The sequence below is a fragment of the Vitis riparia genome, chromosome 14 (assembly GCF_004353265.1).
Source record: "Vitis riparia cultivar Riparia Gloire de Montpellier isolate 1030 chromosome 14, EGFV_Vit.rip_1.0, whole genome shotgun sequence".
Taxonomy (NCBI): Eukaryota; Viridiplantae; Streptophyta; class Magnoliopsida; order Vitales; family Vitaceae; genus Vitis; species Vitis riparia.
The window spans coordinates 29,317,835-29,336,721 of NC_048444.1; the positions used below are offsets into that span (position 1 = coordinate 29,317,835).

General features: G+C 38.7%; 1 protein-coding gene across 2 annotated transcripts; it reads right to left on the minus strand.

Annotated features, from left to right (window-relative positions):
- Positions 1–13,504: 13,504 nt before the first annotated feature.
- LOC117930868 (putative RNA polymerase II subunit B1 CTD phosphatase RPAP2 homolog) lies at positions 13,505–18,879 on the minus strand. 2 transcript variants are annotated; one of them, XM_034851629.1, is made up of 7 exons: positions 18,777–18,879; positions 17,654–18,252; positions 16,575–17,240; positions 16,269–16,462; positions 15,916–16,179; positions 15,191–15,349; positions 13,505–13,977 (listed from the first exon to the last, which is right to left on the minus strand). In XM_034851629.1, the coding sequence occupies exons 2-7, from the start codon at positions 18,240–18,242 to the stop codon at positions 13,873–13,875; spliced, it is 1,977 nt and encodes a 658-aa protein (XP_034707520.1). In that variant the 5' UTR covers positions 18,243–18,252; positions 18,777–18,879; the 3' UTR covers positions 13,505–13,872. The 2 variants fall into 2 exon arrangements, with proteins under 2 accessions (XP_034707520.1, XP_034707519.1); XM_034851628.1 differs by lacking the exon at positions 18,777–18,879 and having other exon boundaries at positions 17,654–18,343.
- Between the last annotated feature and the right edge of the window lie 8 nt (positions 18,880–18,887).

Here is an 18,887-nt window from a genome sequence, read left to right on the forward strand (position 1 = left end):
TTACTAGATGATGGTGAGTGGTTTGTGATGATAGAGTGAGTTGATTTTCAGATGGCATTGACGATTATCATAGAACATCAGTCAGAGCTTTCACACGATTTCAAAGGAGTTGACATGACTTTGTTGGACGGACGCCGGTCGTTAGTATTGACCATGTGAGATCTTGAAAGCACGATGTTCGAGGTTATGGTCAAAGGATGGGTGACCATCATTTTATGAGCCTATTTACTTTATCACCTTCGCATATAGAGTTACCCGTTGCTAGCCCTTTAAGCTTCACACGAGCATCGTAGTATGTTCTTTCATTACCTTATTTACCTATTTCATTAGGTTGGGGACCCTATAGTGCTTGCATGCTTTGATTTAGATACGTCATGAATTCCAGACTTGACATACATATTCAGGCCTTATCATTCACTCTTCATTGTGTTTTTTTTCCACTTTGACATCATCTCATCACTTTTTTTCGGCATCACATATCACCATTTGTGATATTCGCTTTTTATCTTTTCTTTCATCATAACTTACTCGACATTATCCTTGTTTCACCTTGAGTGGTGGTTTTTCACACATCACTACATGGAGGGCAGTCACATCCTTCCCCCAGTTCACCTCACGGGTAATGGTTCGGAGATCTCAGCTTGAGAGGTTGTCTTGTTAGTGAGGATTCGTGTTACATTTGTATGTGGAGAGGGTTTGATTATTTGGGTCTGTATTTTCATGGGAGGTCATTCATTCTTGATCAGAGTATGTGTAAAAAAAAAAAAAAAAAAAATAGCACATCGTTCATTTTATTATTTTCCATTGGGCATGTGTATGGTCGTGCTAGTCTGCTTCATTGAGTTCATGTGTTAGAGAGAGTTCGCATGAGAGCTTCTTTATGAGATTCTATCTTGGTATATGTTTTGGGTGAGAGTATGAGTCGCCTATTCGATTTTTGTGAGAGAGACGAGCGACCTTTCTTTAGTATCTCTGGATCTTTGCTCTATCCATTATCCCATCTGTTTCAGATGTGACTACTTTCCATGCTTTGATGCAGGCTGACCATCACTCATTTTCCCATCTCTTTGTCTTCTTCTATATTCATTTTATTCCTTCATTTCATTCTACCTCATCCGATTTCTTTATTTTCTCATTCTGCTTGATGTTTGACTTGGGTTTAGTATCCACACTTTATTCTTGCTTATTTGATATGTTCATTCTTTTATCATCACTTTTTGTGAGGGGATTCTCAAGTCTGTGACTCATGATGTTTTCTATGCATTGCATCCATGCATGAGGGATATGGGGATTGTATCGTTGGGATTATTGAGCCTAGTTTCCTTTTGTTTCTTTCACCCGATTACCTCAGCCTACGTTACGTCCCGTGTCTTAAGACCACCCTAAGGCCATTACTTCGCATTGTACTTGACAGATCACACATGGGCAATACTCGAGATTGGTTAGAGATCATTTCTTAGAGCATGATGGACAAGGAGTTATGATATGATTTACACTGGGGCATACCTCTCTTATCAATGATGGATTTTCAGAGATGACGTTATCTATACTGGGGCATACCCCGTTCACCGATGACAGTTTCTTAGTGGGATGACGTTTTACACTGAGGCATAGTCAGTTCGCTTCTTCACTTGGATTATGATGGATTAGGAGTTGTGGGATGACCCTACACTGGGGCATGGCCATTTTAGAGAACACTTTTATTGGAGATACAGTCACTTTACTCGATACTCTGCATTGGGACACACTCTACTCATTGATGGTTGATTTTTGAGATGACAATTTATTTTGAGACATAGCCCTCTCATCGGTGATGAACTTCGATTTATCTTAGAGCATAGTCACTCTAGATGATTTATATTGGGGCATAGCCACTTCATTCACATTCATAGAGCTCGGTGATTATGATTCATATGGATTATGTTGAGATATTTTCATTTTTGGCAGCGAGAGTTGAGATTGATTGATTTGTTGACGTATACTAGGCATGATCCTTCAGTAGTTGTTGACTCCGATACACTACTTTATACTAGGGCATAGCTGGGATGGAGAACATGTTTCATTGGAGCATAGTCACCCTATTGGATCCTTTACACTGGGGCATATCCATTTTTTGGAGGGAGATCAAATTGATTTTTTACATTGGAGCATCTACCGAGTGATATAGAGATTATTGGTTTGTTTCATGTTGTCCTCATTGCATACTAGGGCATAGCCACTTAGTCGAATGTTTTGCTATTGAGACTTGACTTTCTGTTTGTGACTGTTGTTTTCGATGGATTATGGAGCTATTGATACCTTGGGTTTAGTTTTCTCGGCTTACTTGGATGATCTCGGATACCTACATACCTTTTCATTTCGTACTCAAGACGTTTCACCCTTAATACTTTCATGTTTTCTATTTTACCAAAGCCTAATCATTACCTTATTTTATCCCACACATCTCACCATGACACATGACTTCACCCCTCTCTCGATTAGGAGGAGATGTAGATTAGTCCTCGATCACTTTGGTTGTACTTTCATACACCTTTCGGACTTTAGGTTCAACATCTTCCATGATGGCAGGGCTTGACAAATTGTCGATTTATTAGTGATTATGTTTTCATTTTGATAGTTGGCATGTTGAGTGCTGATTTGTTTTCTCTTTGCATTTTGAGTACTGATAATTATTGTTGTTATTCACTAGTTAGTTTTGTTTTGTTAGCATGATGTCACAATACATGGTCCTGTTTGGCATTACCTGTCTGAGGTTGGACATTTTCATTACATGATGGATGAGCATATTTTAGAGTACAGTGGTTTAGAGTCATTTTGCATCTATGTCTGTTCATCATCACATATTGGGGCATACCCTACTTCCTTGGGATCATCGTACCTTCCACAGGTTTCATTCACCTTTTCGATCTAGTTGTTGACCCCCCCTCCCCCCCCCCCCCCCCCCCCCCCCCCCCCCGAGTTGTCATACTAGGGCATATCCTCATTCCTCGAGAGCACTAGACCTTCCACAGGTTTCATTCATTTTTTGATCTAGTTGTTAACCTCTTCGAGTTGTCATACTAGGGCATACCCTACATCCTTGGGATCATCGGACCTTCCACAGGTTTCATTCACTTTTTGATCTAGTTGTTGACCCCCGCGAGTTGCACACTGGGGCATACCCTCCTTCCTTGGGATCATTGGACCTTTCAGAGGCTTCGTTATCTTTTAACTTAGTTGTCGATCCTCATGAGTTGTCATACTGGGGCATATCCCCATCGGTTGAGTGTGCTTGCATCATTATCTGAGTTATCTTTTGGCTTTGGGCCACTTGATTAGGTCATTCATCATCTTGTCAATTCAATTTGAGTTTGCATTTTCGGGGCCACACCTATATTGATCGGCCATGTTCCTATCACTTTTCGTGTCAGTTTGAGTCGGGGTTGCACCTATATCGATTGGTCATCATCTTGTTAGTTTGAGTTTGCGTTTTGGGGGCCGCACCCACATCGATCGGCCATATTCCTATCCTTTTGTGTTCAGTTTGAGTCGGGATTGCACCTATATTGATTGGTCATCATCTTGTTAGTTTGAGTTTGTGTTTTGGGGGTCGTACCCATATCAATCGACCATATTCCTATCAATTTGTGTTCAGTTTGAGTTGGGACCATACCTATATCGATCGGTCATCATCTTTGTCAGTTTGAGTTTGCATTTTGGGGGTCGCACTCATATCGATCGACCATATTCCTATCAGTTTGTGTTCAGTTTGAGTTAGGACCGCCCCTATATCGATCGGTCATCCTCTTGTCAGTTTGAGTTTGCGTTTTGGGGGTCGTACCCATATCGATCGGCCATATTCCTATTCGTTTGTGTTTAGTTTGAGTTGGGACTGCACCTATACCGATTGACCATTTTATTGTCAATTTGTGTTTAATTTGAGTCGGGACCACACCCATATCGATTGGTCATTCTTCTGTGTTCAGTTTGAGTCAAGGCCGCACCTATATCGATCGACCATCTTCTTATCAGTTCAATTCGACATCCAGGGTCTTTGTTCAATATGACATTCAGAGTCACACCTTTAGTTTTGGCGTTTAGAGTCGTTGTGCATACTCATCCAGACATTTTGAGTCACAATTTTTCCTTCATTTTGGGTGTTCATAGTCATTTTCCTCACCTGGTTACTTGGTGCTTATTGTTTGTTCATCATGATCTTGCAGGCTTCCCCTTCCACTACACATGACACAGTCCTTTGAGTTCACAACACGTATTTTGGTCATGTTGTTGGACACCTTACGCCTAGTGTTTTCATGTAGTTCACATAGGGAGTCTCATTTGGACGCATTCTTTCTTGTACTTCAGGGTGGTTCGACCGTTACTCATCTTTGACATTGATCTTCGTGTCACTTTTGAAGACGTCTTAGAGGGAGTTTGCCCATGGAATCCATTCTACCCATTTCTTTGGTTGTAGTCCTGCAAAACACCGCATATACTATTCCAAGGTGCGGTTGACAACTTCAGTCTGGCTATCAGTTTGTGGGTGGTAGTTGGAGCTTATATTCAATTTAGTCTCTTGCAACTGGAATAAGGTCTGCCATAAGGCGCTTGTGAAGACCTTGTCTCTGTCACTGACGATGAAGGTAGGAATGCCATGGAGTCGGACCACATTAGAGACAAACGCCTTTGCAACTGTGACCGCCGTGTAAGAATGCTTGAGAGGAATGAAGTGTGCATATTTTGATAGACGATCCACGACGACCATGATAACAGGATGACCATTAGAGATGGGTAGCCCTTCAATGAAGTCCATCGAAATATCTGACCATATTTGAGTTGGAATCGACAATGGTTGGAGGAGACCTACTAGTTTCATACAATCGGTTTTGTACTGCTGGCACACCTCGCAAGTTTGTAGAAACTCCTTCACCGTTTGCCACATATTAAGCCACACAAAGCTCCTGCCAATTCGGTGTAGTGTCTAATGAAACCCAAAGTGACCACTCGTTGGGGAGGAGTGGTTGTCTTCCAATATCAACGGGAGTAGGGTGGATGACGGGCTCAGATAAATCTTCTCATCATAGAACCAAACCCTGTCGCACTGCACAAGTTTATGTGAAGCACATATGTTCTCCAAGTTGGTGTAAAAAGGGTTCTGAAGGACCTCTTTCTAAAGTGTTGGCCACCATTCTGCACTTGGAACATAAATTGAGATGGAATAGACTTCTTCCTTGCGAGATAAGGAGTCTGCGACTTGATTCTCTGGCCCTTTTCTGTATTCGATGGTATAATCATACTGTAGACCCCCATTTTGGGAGTGCATTTTAGGCATTTTTGTTTGCCAAATGTCCAGATTTCAGGGAGCCATGTGGAACTTGAAGACTGATCACCAGGTAATGCATCTTGCCATTGAGAGGGAGCTGGTGGAAGCGATCACAATGGGACACCTGTCAAGAGAATATTCAGAAAAGCTGCAGGCCGTTAGCGAATGGTGATGCTTTTGTTACTGACAGAGAGATATTTAGGAAAAGGTTAGCTTGAGGGGCAAGGAAGAAGAAGTATTTAACATCTATAGAGGAGGTTTTCTGGAGTTTTAGGGGGGGGGGGGACTCTAGGGAGAGGGGACATAGCATTTTTTTTCAAAGAGAGTGAACTTTTGAAAGGGCTAGTGAGAGATAGGTATTCCGGTGGCTAGTTGCTTGAGAAGAAGGGCAACTGAGAGAAAACAAAGAAGCCTTAGAGAGTTTTATAGAGGAAAAAAGCAGATGGAGAGCTTGCCAGTTTTGTCCAGGTCTGGTTTTGGCTCTAGCTCTTCGACTCTGTTTTGGTTTCCTGGTGAGATGCCTAATCATGCTTTTATCTCTATTTAAAATGTGTTTGGCTTCCCTTACTTGTGTAAGCATGTTGATTGGAGTGTGAAACAGGGTTTAGTTCGAGGATTTGTCATTTCATTTTCTTTTCTCCATCCGTGCTCTCTTTTTGTTTTTGTTTTTTTTTTCACTCTTTATTTTGTTTCTGGTACCCACCTCTCTCGAAAGTGTTGGATTGTGCACATTTTTCTGGTTTGTTCTTGGCTTAAACATTAATAGATGCCTTCTTGGGTCTTTATTATGTTTCTGTTTCCTCTTTGGCACATTGGTCAAAAGCGAAACATCAACATGACCATCATCACAGTCCTCTAAAGGTTTCAGTGAGAAGAGCTTATATCCTAGAAGTTTCACACAACCCATAGTTCATGCGGTCAACTCAAGGTATAAAGGAGAGATCATTTGTTCACTTCCAAGATTAGAAAAGTATTAATGTGGCTGAAGCTCCTGTAAATGCACAAGCCCTAAGGAGTATTCCTACGTTTGAGATGGTAACAGATAGAGAGTTTGCTGATGCTTATGGTTTAGTTGCTTCCAATATAGTCTCTGCCAGTAATCTTGAGCAAACTATTCAACAAATAATGGATATGTGCGGAGGAAATTAGGACAAGGAAATTGTTACCTGTGCATTTCGAGCAGCTTACAACAATCCAAAGTGAGTTGTGGATTATTTATATTTAGAGATTCAAGAAGCGGCAGAAGTTATTGTTTCGGTGGCTCGTTCCTCTATAGCTTAAGAAACCAATGGATATGCTCCTCGGTGCTGCTACTAGTGGATCAAGATCTCTCGATTTCCCCAGAAACAACCATTAGTTTCAAGCATTGTGCGCGATGGTATAAGCAAACCCTCAAGTTGTATAGTCCACGCTTCAAGAACTGGACCAACGTTTCAATCTCTTCTGTTCCTGGGACTTTTCAAGCATTGGCGATTTTTTTTTTAGGGAACATTCAAATTAGATCTGAGTCGTGTTAGGAAACTCCTTCATCGATGCTGACGCCAGATGACCGAGGCATTGCCTTTGACGAAGATTATGTCAAGTCTCAACGTTGGGATGGATAAGATCGATCTAGTGGGGTGACACCAAAGAAATGTGAAATGGAGCACTTGGGGATACCTACTTTCAACACTGTCGCAGACGTAAAAGCTGAAACTAGGGTGAATGCATCAGTTATTTATGTTCAGTCACTTTTGCAGCTGCAGCTATCATGAAGGCAGTGGAAGCTAAATTGAATCTTGACGTGAATATATCTTAGAGCAACCTTTTATATGCAACAACAACTTCTTTCTCAGATATTAAATACCATGGTTTATTTTCTTTTTTGAGACTCAAGGGAGAATAAAAAGGTTGATGCTATTGTGTATATCTCTCAAGAAGTGAATTACCGCTGAAATGGGTTCACAGACGGGTTTGATAGTAGATTTGACTACCATATTAGTGCTTCTCCGATCTGTGAGACAGCGTCTATAGTAGCATTGCTTTTGCGATGATAGGTTGTAGTTCCAATGCAACTAACAGCATGTGTACCCACTCCTTTATCTTATTGGTTGTTAACTCAACTTGCTAGTGTAGCTACTGATGATATTGCTATGGGTGTTGCTGTTGGAAGCGAAGGAAGAGAAAACCTACCTAGTGTCACATCAGATATTTGGACGAGCCTTCTTTTACTCCTAGTAGCTTTCTTTTTAAGAGAATGAAGACAGAAGAACCTGAGACATATCAATGAATGCTTCAAAATCTCATTTTTAGAGCTCAGCAGTGAAACTAAGAAAAGTTATTGGAGAGTCCATACCTTCAGATGCGTGGCATGATTCAGTTGTCAAGTGATTTTGGGATTGGGCTATAATTTGTTTTTTTTTTTTATATATACTTTGTTGGGCGTGAAGAAAATGCTGCAAGTGGCTTTGTACTCAACACCTGCCTGCCTATAATCCCAAAATGTCAAGAGTGGTCCAGAAGTTGGAAGGCTACAAGTTCCGAAGTGGATCTAGCTTTTCAAATTGAGAGGCAATAACATGAATACTCCTCCAAAATAGCTCCATTCTTGTTGCATGGCTTACATGCCCACCTTTTGGCGTGCCACCTCTAGGCCACGTGCCACCTTCTAGTTCACCATCTTCAATTTTGAAAATGATTTTTTTTTTTTAAATCTCATTGTTCAAATAAATTTTCAAATTTCAACTCTTCCATTTTCTTATTCTTAGCATTTTTTTTAGGTTCCAAAAATCCATTTTTCAATAAAATTTTGCTACCACCTTTCTCCTTGGCAAACCATTTCTACATCTCCTATGTTTTTAAAACATTTTAAAATAAGCGTGAATTAAATTCCGTAATTCCAAGTGATGGAATTTATGGAATTAATTCATGCAAAATAAAATGGGGCTTTGGTGGGGGCCCAACATCAAATAAGTCTTATTTGAAATAAAAATGAACTTGAGTGAAGTGCCATATGCGCCATTGATGATTTTGTATTCTGTTGAGTGACATATTTTATGCTTATTACTATGCACTAACCTCATTTCATGATAGCAGGTTGTCGTTTGCTGCTAAGGTATGCGTCCGCTCTCACTCTGACCATTCCTCATGCATGTTTTAGCTCTCAGTGTGTGATCATGTTGATATCCATTGATTTTCTTATCAATTGCCATGATTGCTTCATTTTATTAGTAGAGACCCGTTTTTAGGGACTTAGAGGGGTGCTACAGTCTTTACTGTACCTTTTCGATAAGTAACTTGACCCTTGAGCCCGATCCGATTTTTCGCAGACTACCTTTTCCAAAATAAGGAGTTCTATTTAAGGTTTTTTTTTTTTTTTTTTTTTTTTATTTTGTTTACCCTTTAAAAATAAAACAAAAATAAGTGGCGACTCCAAGTCATTTTCTAAAAAAAAAAAAATCATTTTTCAAAATAAAAATCGAGTTCACCATCGAGTGGAAGCACATGAGCTGAAATATGGGGTCTACACATACCCAAGGATTTTAGGTAGCCATCGTGTCTGTACGGGAGTGGTAGTCCGTTGCTCTAGCATATATTTAAGGCTCCGATGATCAGTGCGAACTGTGAATGGTTTACCCAGCAGGTAGGGGTGCCACTTTTTTATTGTCTTGACAACTGCTAGCATTTCTTTCTCATAGGTGGATAGTGCCAAAGTTGATCCCTTTAAAGCGTCGCTGAAATAAGCCACGGGGTGGTTGTACTGAGTGAGAATTGCCCCTATCCCAATCCCACTTGCATCATATTCGATCACGAACCATTAAGTGAAGTCTGGTAGATGTAAGGTTGGTGGATTGGTCAATGCCTCTTTTAATTTATGGAAGGCGTCTTTTGCTTTACTGTTCCACTCGAATTAGTCCTTGGTCAGGAGCTTGGTTAAGGATGATGTCATGCCACCAAAATGGCTTATGAATTTTCGATAATACCCTGCTAAGCTCAAGAACCCACGTACTTCTCTAGTTGTAGTGGGTTTAGGCCAAGTGACTACTGCCTGTAATTTCTCGGGGTTAATGGATACTCCTTTTTTTGTAATAATATAGCCCAAGTAGGTGACCTGTGTAACTCCAAATTGACATTTTGATTCTTTGACAAATAGTTGGTTAATGGACAATATATCAAAAACAATATATAGATACAATAAATGATCATTCCAAGACTTAGAGTATACCAGTATGTCGTCGAAGAATACGAGGATGAATTTCTGGAGGTGGGAACAAAAGAGATCGTTCATGAGGACTTGAAAAGTTGTTGGGGCATTGGTTAGCCCAAAGGGCATGACCACGAATTCATAGTGTCCTTCGTGGGTCTTGAAGGCAGTCTTCAAAATATCTTCTACTTGCATCCGGATTTGGTGGTATCCTAATCTTAAATCCAGTTTAGAGAAGAACATGGCCCCATGGAGCTCATCTAGTAACTCGTCAATTACTGGAATAGGGTACTTGTCCTTGATGGTGATATTGTTCAAAGCCCTGTAGTCGACACAGAACCTCCAAGATCCATATGCCTTTTTGACTAACAGCACCAGTGAGGAGAAAGGGCTAGTGCTTGGTCTAATCAGTCCCGAACGAAGGAGTTCAACCACCATGCGCTCTATTTCTGCCTTCTGGTAGTAGGAATATCGGTATGGTCTCACACTGACTGGTTCGGTGTTGGGCTATAGTGGAATTCGGTGATCATGTGGGCGTTTGGGAGGTAGGTTGTTTGGGTTCTTGAAAACCCGAGCATATTGGTTCAACAACTCTTCAATTTCTAGCGGTCGCCGATGTGAAGGGGACTGGTTATGGGCAGGAATAATTTGAAAAAAAATCCTATGTCCCGTAGATTTGTACATTCCCTGTCATCCAAAGCCTCAATCTTAAAAATTCCAGCAGTGGGTCTTAACCCATGGAGAGTGTGCCTGGCGCCTCCCAATTTGAATGACATAGTGAGAGCCTTATAGTCTGATTCAATTGGACCTAGAGTTTCCAACCACTTTGGACCCCAAGACCACTTAACAAGCTGCCACTGATAGGATGTAGTAGTCTGCAGTGATAGGAATTTCTTGGATGGTGAGAGTAAGTCCTGGACATTGCCTCATGCACTCGATTCACCACGATCACCTAGAGTTTCTTCTCCCTTACAACTGGCAATCCGAATCTAGAGACAACCATTTGATTGATGAAATTATGAGTGTTGCCGTCGTCGATCAAGACAGTTAGGTCTTTGTTCTTCAATTGGCATAGAACATGGAGGGTCTACGGGTGTTCACCTTCGGTAATGGCATGGAATGATATCTCGGGTAAGGTGTTAATCCCCTATGTTCCCTGCTAGTTGTCGTCTAGAGCTTCTTCCTCCTCTGGTGGTGTATCTGTGATCATAAAAAGCTGGGGTCGTTCGCATCGGTGTCCCTGAAAGTATTTCTCGTCGCAATAGTAACATAATCCCTTCTCCTTCCGCTCACGAGCCTCCTGACTGGTGATTTGGCGAACCGACACTAAGAAAGGATTTGAGCTATTGTTGGACCGCTGGTTTGGATTGGGTCTAAGAATTCCCGCAGAAAGGTTGGGTTCCTTCTGCAGCGTCGTCGTCATTAGGATGCGACTAGGAGTTGCTGTTTTCTTTTGAAGGAGATTGCGCTTTTCAATCAGTCTTGCCACTCCAATGGCGCTTACAAGTGTGTGTGGTTGCTTAATCTTGACGTCTAGGCGAATGTCATCACGCAGCCCTGCAATAAAGCAATCGATGAGAAATGGCTCAGGTAATCCGTCAACCTAATGAGAGAGTCTCTCAAATGCCTCCTGGTATGCAGCCACTGTAGTTGTCTGCTTTAGGCGGGACAATGCTTCAGAAGGGTCTTCATATTCGGTAAGACCGAACCTGAGGAGAATGGTCTTGGTGAAATTATTCCAAGAAAGGGGTCCTTGAAACTTCGTCAACCAATGGTGCCACTAGAGTGCGATGCCTTCAAGACGGAAGGAGACAAATTGAACTTAGGTTTCAACTGCAATGTTCTGAAACTCAAAATATTGTTTAGCCTTGTAGATCCAGCTGACTAGGTCTTTCCCATTGAATCTAGGAAAATTTAGCTTGAGGTGTTGTTGGAAATGTGGGTCAGTATTGGTGGTTGCGGTAGCAGTGTGCGAGTGGTGGGCTGATCCATCTGGTGCAAAGGGGTTGATTTCTGGTCAGGGTGGTTGACACTTCGAGTTACTCGCAAAGCTTGGAGCTCCATCAAAACCGCCTGCAAAGTGGCATTCACCTGATCAAAACTTAACTCATGTCAAGCCAAGGCTTCATTGACCTCGTTGCGAAACTCAGCATTGGTTTTCCCTCGTGTGTCTATGAATAAACACGACTTTGATACCAAATGATGAGTTTAATTTGAGAAAGGACATGAGAGATAGTAAATAGAAGTTTTGAATTCTGCAATGTTTTATTCACTTCATGCAAGCCAGGTGTTGAGGTGTTGCCCACGTAATTGTAATCTGCAAGTAAATAGGAATTGGACTTGAGGTGTTGCCTATGTAACTGTGATCTGCAAGTAAATAGGAGTTCGACCAAGGATTTCGTATCACCCTTCAATGCAAGGTCTTTTCATAGTGGATGACCCTCGAGATGGTAATCTATTAATATATAACATAGACTCAGATGATTGGTAAAAGAAACACCAAACATATCTCAAATTTCTTACTTCCACCAGTTGGTTAATAGAAATAGACTAACTTCTAGAGATATTTATGTTACTTAGTTTAGAATGATTTATATATGAATGTATGAGTTATACATAGTGCTCATGAGTTATATATAATGATAGAACAATGGGGAGGTTAAGATTATGAATCCACAATTATAGTAATCTTTGAAAAACCACTTTATTTTGTTATTGGATGGAGAATGGACATATCTTGGTTTTTTCATGTTTTAAAAGAATTGAACAATGAAAATATATGATTAAGACAATATTTGTTTTTTGGTTAAATAGAAAAAGCTCAAATCATCAAATTGATTGAATTATGTAGGAACAAGATTCAAGTCTACCCCATTTTTGTTCAATTCAACAATGACTCCTCCCTTTCTTCTTCTTAGGTCGTTCAATTTCTAGGCGAGGGTGGACTGATACAGCTCTTTGATTAGAAAAATACAAAGAATACAAAATTGGGTTCCTAGTCTTCTACTCATCCACCCATAAAAAAACAAAAAAAGATTCCCTTGCAATTTCATTGCCAAGGCCCCATCTGTTTAACCACATTTCGCTTTCCCTCTACGACAACCAAATATAAATTCATTTTTATTTTTAAAAAGTACAAATAAAAAAAGGTGAAAACACAATCATACACTTTCTAATTTTTCATCCTTTTTAAAATAAAAAATAATAGTAACCTTATATAAAATATAAAAAATTTATAGAAAAATATAAACTTACTTTATATTTATAAAAAAAATTATTTTTCACAGATTTAAAAAATATTTTTTTTTAATATGTCAAGTTTTAAAAAACCATTATCCTTTTAAGCTAAGCTTTTAAGGATTATTATATGTTATAAAATAATATTAATAGTTTTTTTTTAAAAAATAAAATAAAATAAAAAAGTCAATACTTTGAAATTCACTTCTTATTTATTATTTTTAAAATAAAAAACTTTAACTTTTATTTTAATTTTACTTTTTTCAGGTGTCTCCTGATAAATTTAGATTATCGTGGATTGAACTTATCTTTTATCTTAAAAATCGCTTTCAAAATTTTAAAGAAATTTATTTTTATATTTTTAAAAGCAAAAGACAATAATGTATCCAAAGGACACCATGAAAACATTGTGCACTTATATTTCCAATTGTCCTTCATAATACTACAAAAACTATCTCAAATTTATTCACAAAATCACATTTTTTTCATAAAAAATTCAGAAAAATAGTTTTCCATCCAAATTTATTAAAGACTATATTTGGTTTAGGAAAGATTTGAGGGAAAGGGCGAAAGAAAGAAAATAGAAAAGAAGAATATATAAAAAAATAAATATAAAATTAATAAACTATTGTTATATACAACTTCAAATTTATTTTTCTTATTTTAACTTTGATATATAAAAATTAAATAAGTTGAAAATACAAAGTAAAATGATTTATTCTTGTTCACACACTGCCTTGAAGTTGAGTATCAAGAGTTTGTGTTTAGAAACATGAGCTATCTTTTGGAAACAAAAGCTAGTAGATTACTCATTCTGCTCCAGTATATGTACAAAAACTCTGGGCAAAATCTAAACTCTTGCCATTCCTACTGCATAGTACAAGAGGCAGCACCAAATGCATTTTTTCTCTTCTCCTATCCGAAAAACCTAACCAGAGTTTTAAATTCACTGGTTAACTAGCTTAATGTCCATGCTGAACCAATAATCCCACATCAATCTTTAGTTGGGGGGGTGGTTGAAAAATAAAACAAGCCCCCAGCTACAGAAAAGATGATGTTCAAAAGCATATAGATCAATCAGATAGGAGAGCAAAGCGATTTATGTAGCAGTAGCTGCGTACTTGTAGTGATGGAGTCTTGACATTTTTGTTTAACCCCCACTTTGTGCAGAGAACTGAGGTACTCGGCCAAGAGGGATGATGAGATCCTTCATAACTTCATATTCTTCTGCGCTTACTTGAGCAGCATCGAACACCTGTTTAGCCACAAGAAAAAAGGGTGAAGTAATGTTAACATATGCTTCCAGAAAACATTATGTTTTTAGAACAATTCTCAGAAATCTGTTTTGAGAACAATTGATAACTGAAGGCAAAGAAAACTAGGTATTTTATTCTTCAGTTCAAACATTATATTTTTCTCTTTCCTGAAAAAGAAGGCAAAGAAAACTAGGCATGCTTGAGTTTGGATTCAACAAAGGCAAGTTCCTTATCCTAATTTCATCATTGTAAGTACCATGAATCTAAATATGACACTCTCATATACCCCTACTCCACCGGTCACCTTAAAATATTCACATCCTTATGGAGAAGTTGAGTGGCTAGAAATCATCTTTAATGGTTGGGTAATACAATCCCTAGAAGGTTTAAGAAGCTTCAGAGTCCCTACTGCAAGGCCATGATACATCTTGTGCATATGTAATAGACAGTGATGCGTGGGACACTTCTGCAGATGAATAATTAGCATTCCTGCATTGAGTACACCATGCATGACCACAAAAATACAAGGTTTGATACCAGATCGGATGCTGTAAGCCTGATCGCTTTTGTTTGTTTCTGGAACTTGCTAAAGAATGTGGTTATGGTGCATTTTTTTATTGGGACCCAGTAAATGTTTGTTACTTTCTTCATTGACTGACAAATTTATGAAAGCAGTGGTGCTTGGGGACAATAGGATATTGCGGTGTCGATATTATGGACATTTGAACCCATCTAGCAAAGGTAAGTGACCATGGCCCTTTCACATGCAAAACCCAGTGTCCACGTATCTAGATTTTTGTTTTATTTATTCATTTTTTTAGGGAGTTGAAGGTAGCGTTGTTTGGAATTGGGTCCAACATCATGAATCTGTGTTCAAGTGTAAAGTTGTGTCAATGTCTTCAATACAAGAATTGATGATTCTTTGTGCATATCCTTAAACACAAACACCAGAATCAAATGAGTCTATAACTTCCAGTTAAAAGGGAAATGGGTAAATTGATCCACTGGAGGCAGATCATCACCCAAAGTGACTTGGTGGTTTAGCTCAATGGATCCATAGAATTAGTTGATATGCAGATCTCAATTTCCAAGATGTAGATTTGAGGATTCATGAAGGTAGCAAAAGCTTACAAGGAGTTATGCTTAACGCATCTCTCATTTATTTCCATTATAAATGAAGATAACAGAAAAACTTTGTAGTGTTGCTCTCACCTTTGGAAACAACATCCTCCTACTTGTCATGTGTGGAGTAAGTGCAGGAATCCGACAAACAGAGAGGGCATCGATAAACAAAAGAACAATCACTTGCCACTGTTTCATTCTGAATGATGGAAGTGCATCAACAAAAGACATCGTATCCAACAAGCGCCCCTGCATATAAAATTATTAGTGCTGGTTTCGCCTACAAAACCAATGGAAAAGAAACACAAATCTATGTGCTGTGGCATAAGAAAAATATGTTTTATTTTATTTTATTTTCTTTTGTGAGAGAATTTAACTTTTTTTTTTATAAGCACGTGAGAGAATCTAACATAATAATTACTTTTTCTGTCATCTTATGGTTTTGAGTTATGAAGGCTGAGAATTCACAAATGGCTACAATATGGATGATATTAATAAAGAACTAACTTGAATGTAGATTTTGTTCAAGGTAGCCATGCGAGCATGGATCTCAGCAACAAGAAACCAACACTAGCATACACCATTTTTAGTTAGACTTTATCCTTGCAGAGTTAAACTAAGAAATGCAGCAATTTAGCTCATCCAAAAAATTCAGACTTAACTTGCAGAGTTAAAATGTAAAAAACAAAAATATTTCCCAAAGATCTGAATCAACATTCATCTTTCTTAATCCAATTATGAGGATGACCTGGTGCAAGTTCCTTCATCATATAACACAAAAGTGTTAAACACAATGACGAGTTCAGAATTAATACCACTCCCTGCTCCAGATTTGACACTGGTATTGGCAATCTGAGATCTGCAACAAGTCCAGGCAAAGCCCGAGCCAGACAACCCGCTAGAGTTTGCTTAATTTCAGAAGAACGGCCATCAGTCAAAATAATTTTTTTGGGATACTCCCTTCCGTTAACTGATAAATACTCCTCATGGAAACTTTCATCCCGTCCATATATATAAGCAATAGAAGATGATGTTATCCATGCAAAGAGTGCCATCCACATTGTTGCAAATGGTGACAACTGAAAGATACCAAAAGGATGTGAACTCAAGCATAACTTAAAATGGTTAGAAACAATAGAAATTGCAATAAGTTGAACAAGGAACTTACAGTCAAACTGAACCCTTCTGGTGGCGTATCATACCAAGAATCATCAGAATCAAATATATCTGAATGTGAAATTCCAGGTTTTATTGGCCACTTCAAAGGAACTGGTTCAGGTTCAAGCAAATCAGCATCCTTTAGAGATTCCCCTTCATCCATATCACGTGGATGTGGCAATATGATAATTCCAGCTTCAGACACTGGAAATCAAAACAAAGAGAATGTGCAAATAGCCAAAAACCTTCATGTAGTTAGCCACTTAAAACCAAAAAGGTAAGCGTAGAAATCTAAAAAAAGAGTGTAATGGAGTACCAGCATCAGTCATATCAGTTTCTCCAGATGCAACAGCTTCTGCTGCCTGGCTCAATGCTATTGCACATGCTTCTGCTGATGTAAATCTTAAAGCATTATCATCATCTCCCACATCTATATCCCCTAACCCATTAGGATCTTCTTTCTTGATCTCCAATTCCCTCACTTTACAAAAATCTCTACTGTCTGCACCATCCATTTTCTCATCAGCCCAAGTAACAGAGCGAGTTACTTTTTTTCCACCTGAAGGTTTCAGAGAGGATTTTGGCTTGGTGGGACCCAATTGTGCTGCATTTTCAGTATGATATTCCTCCTTCCCTTTCACACCATTTAACTCAGAACCACTTTGGCTGGGAACTGAAGGAACTTCCGCAGTGCTGAACTCATCTTTGAAAATAACCCTACTCCTCCCTTTTGATTCTCTTAATTTACTTTCAGAATCATTCTGTATAGGAGGAGCTGACTTTTCTAACATGGAAAGCTGATCCCCTATGCTTGCCTTTTCTTTTGGTTCTTTTGATTTTGCATGGGAAGTAGTGTCTTTCAAACCTTTAGAGCTTTTTGAAATGCTGTACTCATCCTCGGTGATTATGGTACTGACAAAGTCCATCTCATCAATCACAAATTTTTTTCCACTGTCCATCTTGGAGTTGCTAGATTTAGACCCTGAAATATACAATTCAAGCTCATTTTTTGGTGAATGAAGAAAAAATAAATGCCTCGAACAAACTAAAACAATGCAACTCCAAGATAACAATCAAACATTAGCAAGCCATTTATACTATTTATGATTTCTGAGAAATGGGACGAGGTGGGGAAGAAACCATAATGATGAATATTAGAAACCAAAAGTCCTTGACCAAATGTATTACAACTATTTGGATTAGTTGACTGCAGTTCTTTATAAAGCAATCAAAAGCATAGAACTGAAAACCATGCCTCTTTTTTCCAATCATTTACCCTACAACCAAATAAAAGGGTGGGTTTTTGAATATATAATTCTGATGATTGCACATGTATCAGAAAATTGAGATAACAGATCACCATGTTAATAAAATGCATTTTCCATCTTTCTTTACCTTCTTTACGATTTTTAATATTTTTGGGCTTCAAATTGCGATCCCTCTGTGGAACATAACCTTCAATTGCATTTGATGGACCAATCCAGTCTTCCATAGACACTTCCCCAGCTTTCTTTTCAACATTCTCACGTATCTTCAATTCCGACAACCCTAAATCCCCATGTTTTCCCAAAATCTTATTGGATTCCAAGCTTGATTCCCCAAACAACCTCAGAATTCCATTAATTCTCTCTGAGTTTAAAACTGAGCACCTCTCTTCCTGCAAACTCCCTGCAAATGATCTGCTGTTAACCACACAACCAGATGAGCAGTACATGTACGTCTCATGGAGGTCATAAACCTTGTGCTCCTTCAGCGAAATGCGGTAATGGCCTTTCCGCAGCCTCTCTGATGGCAGAGAATTGCTGCAGAGAGGATAACCACACAAATTTGCAATCGTACGCTCAGTCACAACATCTTCATAGTCACTCCGGGACATCAAAGACCCAGCTGCAAATAGTTGGTTTTCATTTTGAATTCCTTCAAGAAGGAACAGTTGCAGCTTGTGTACTGCATCTTTCACAGCAATAGGCTGATCCCCCGCCATTCACAAAAAACTTCAAAAGAAAAGCACCAACAAGTATCAATATAATTCACAATCTAAGCTGTTTTTGTGAATAGATAACATGAAATTTAAAAAGACATAATAAATCTTACAACCATCGATGTCATCCAATAAAATGGAAGCAAAACTCAAAGAAGCTAAATACACCCCAATTATGAATCATATAGAACAATCACTAAAATGGGTGTACCCAAGACCTATGATTGAGTCTCAACCTTAATTTGTAAAATTCCACACCACAGGCGTGTATTGAAATGAACAATTTGAAAATAGTGTGATACACCCATTACAAAAATTGAATGCCTGACTGAACAATGAGAGTGATAGCACAAGTAAAAAAATCTAAGGCAAAAAAGCTCATGCTAGAACAGTAAAAACAAAAGGAAAAGTACGAATGACGAAGAAATTTGATTGGGAAGCTTAGGTTTTTTGAGGTACAGTCATATTAGGATTAGGGTTTTAGGAATTCCCAGCAAACAAACAAATACTATACTTATAAGATGCAAATTTTCTCACCGGTAATAGTGAATGAAAAAAAAAATAAAAAAATCAAGAAACCGATATCGAAGGTTCACTTTCTCTCTCTAAAAAACCGAGCTTGGAGGCGAAGGAAGCTCCATATCCCCC

Bases quoted from the DNA above. Each gene is read 5' to 3' on its own strand.
- LOC117930868 (XM_034851629.1), bottom strand. From the start codon at position 18,242: ATGGCGGGGGATCAGCCTATTGCTGTGAAAGATGCAGTACACAAGCTG. The intron at 16,180-16,268 runs GTAAGTTCCTTG...GGTATCTTTCAG, and splicing joins CAGAAGGGTTCAGTTTGACT to TTGTCACCATTTGCAACAAT. The intron at 15,350-15,915 runs GTATTAATTCTG...TTTTATATGCAG, and splicing joins CAAATCTGGAGCAGGGAGTG to GGGCGCTTGTTGGATACGAT.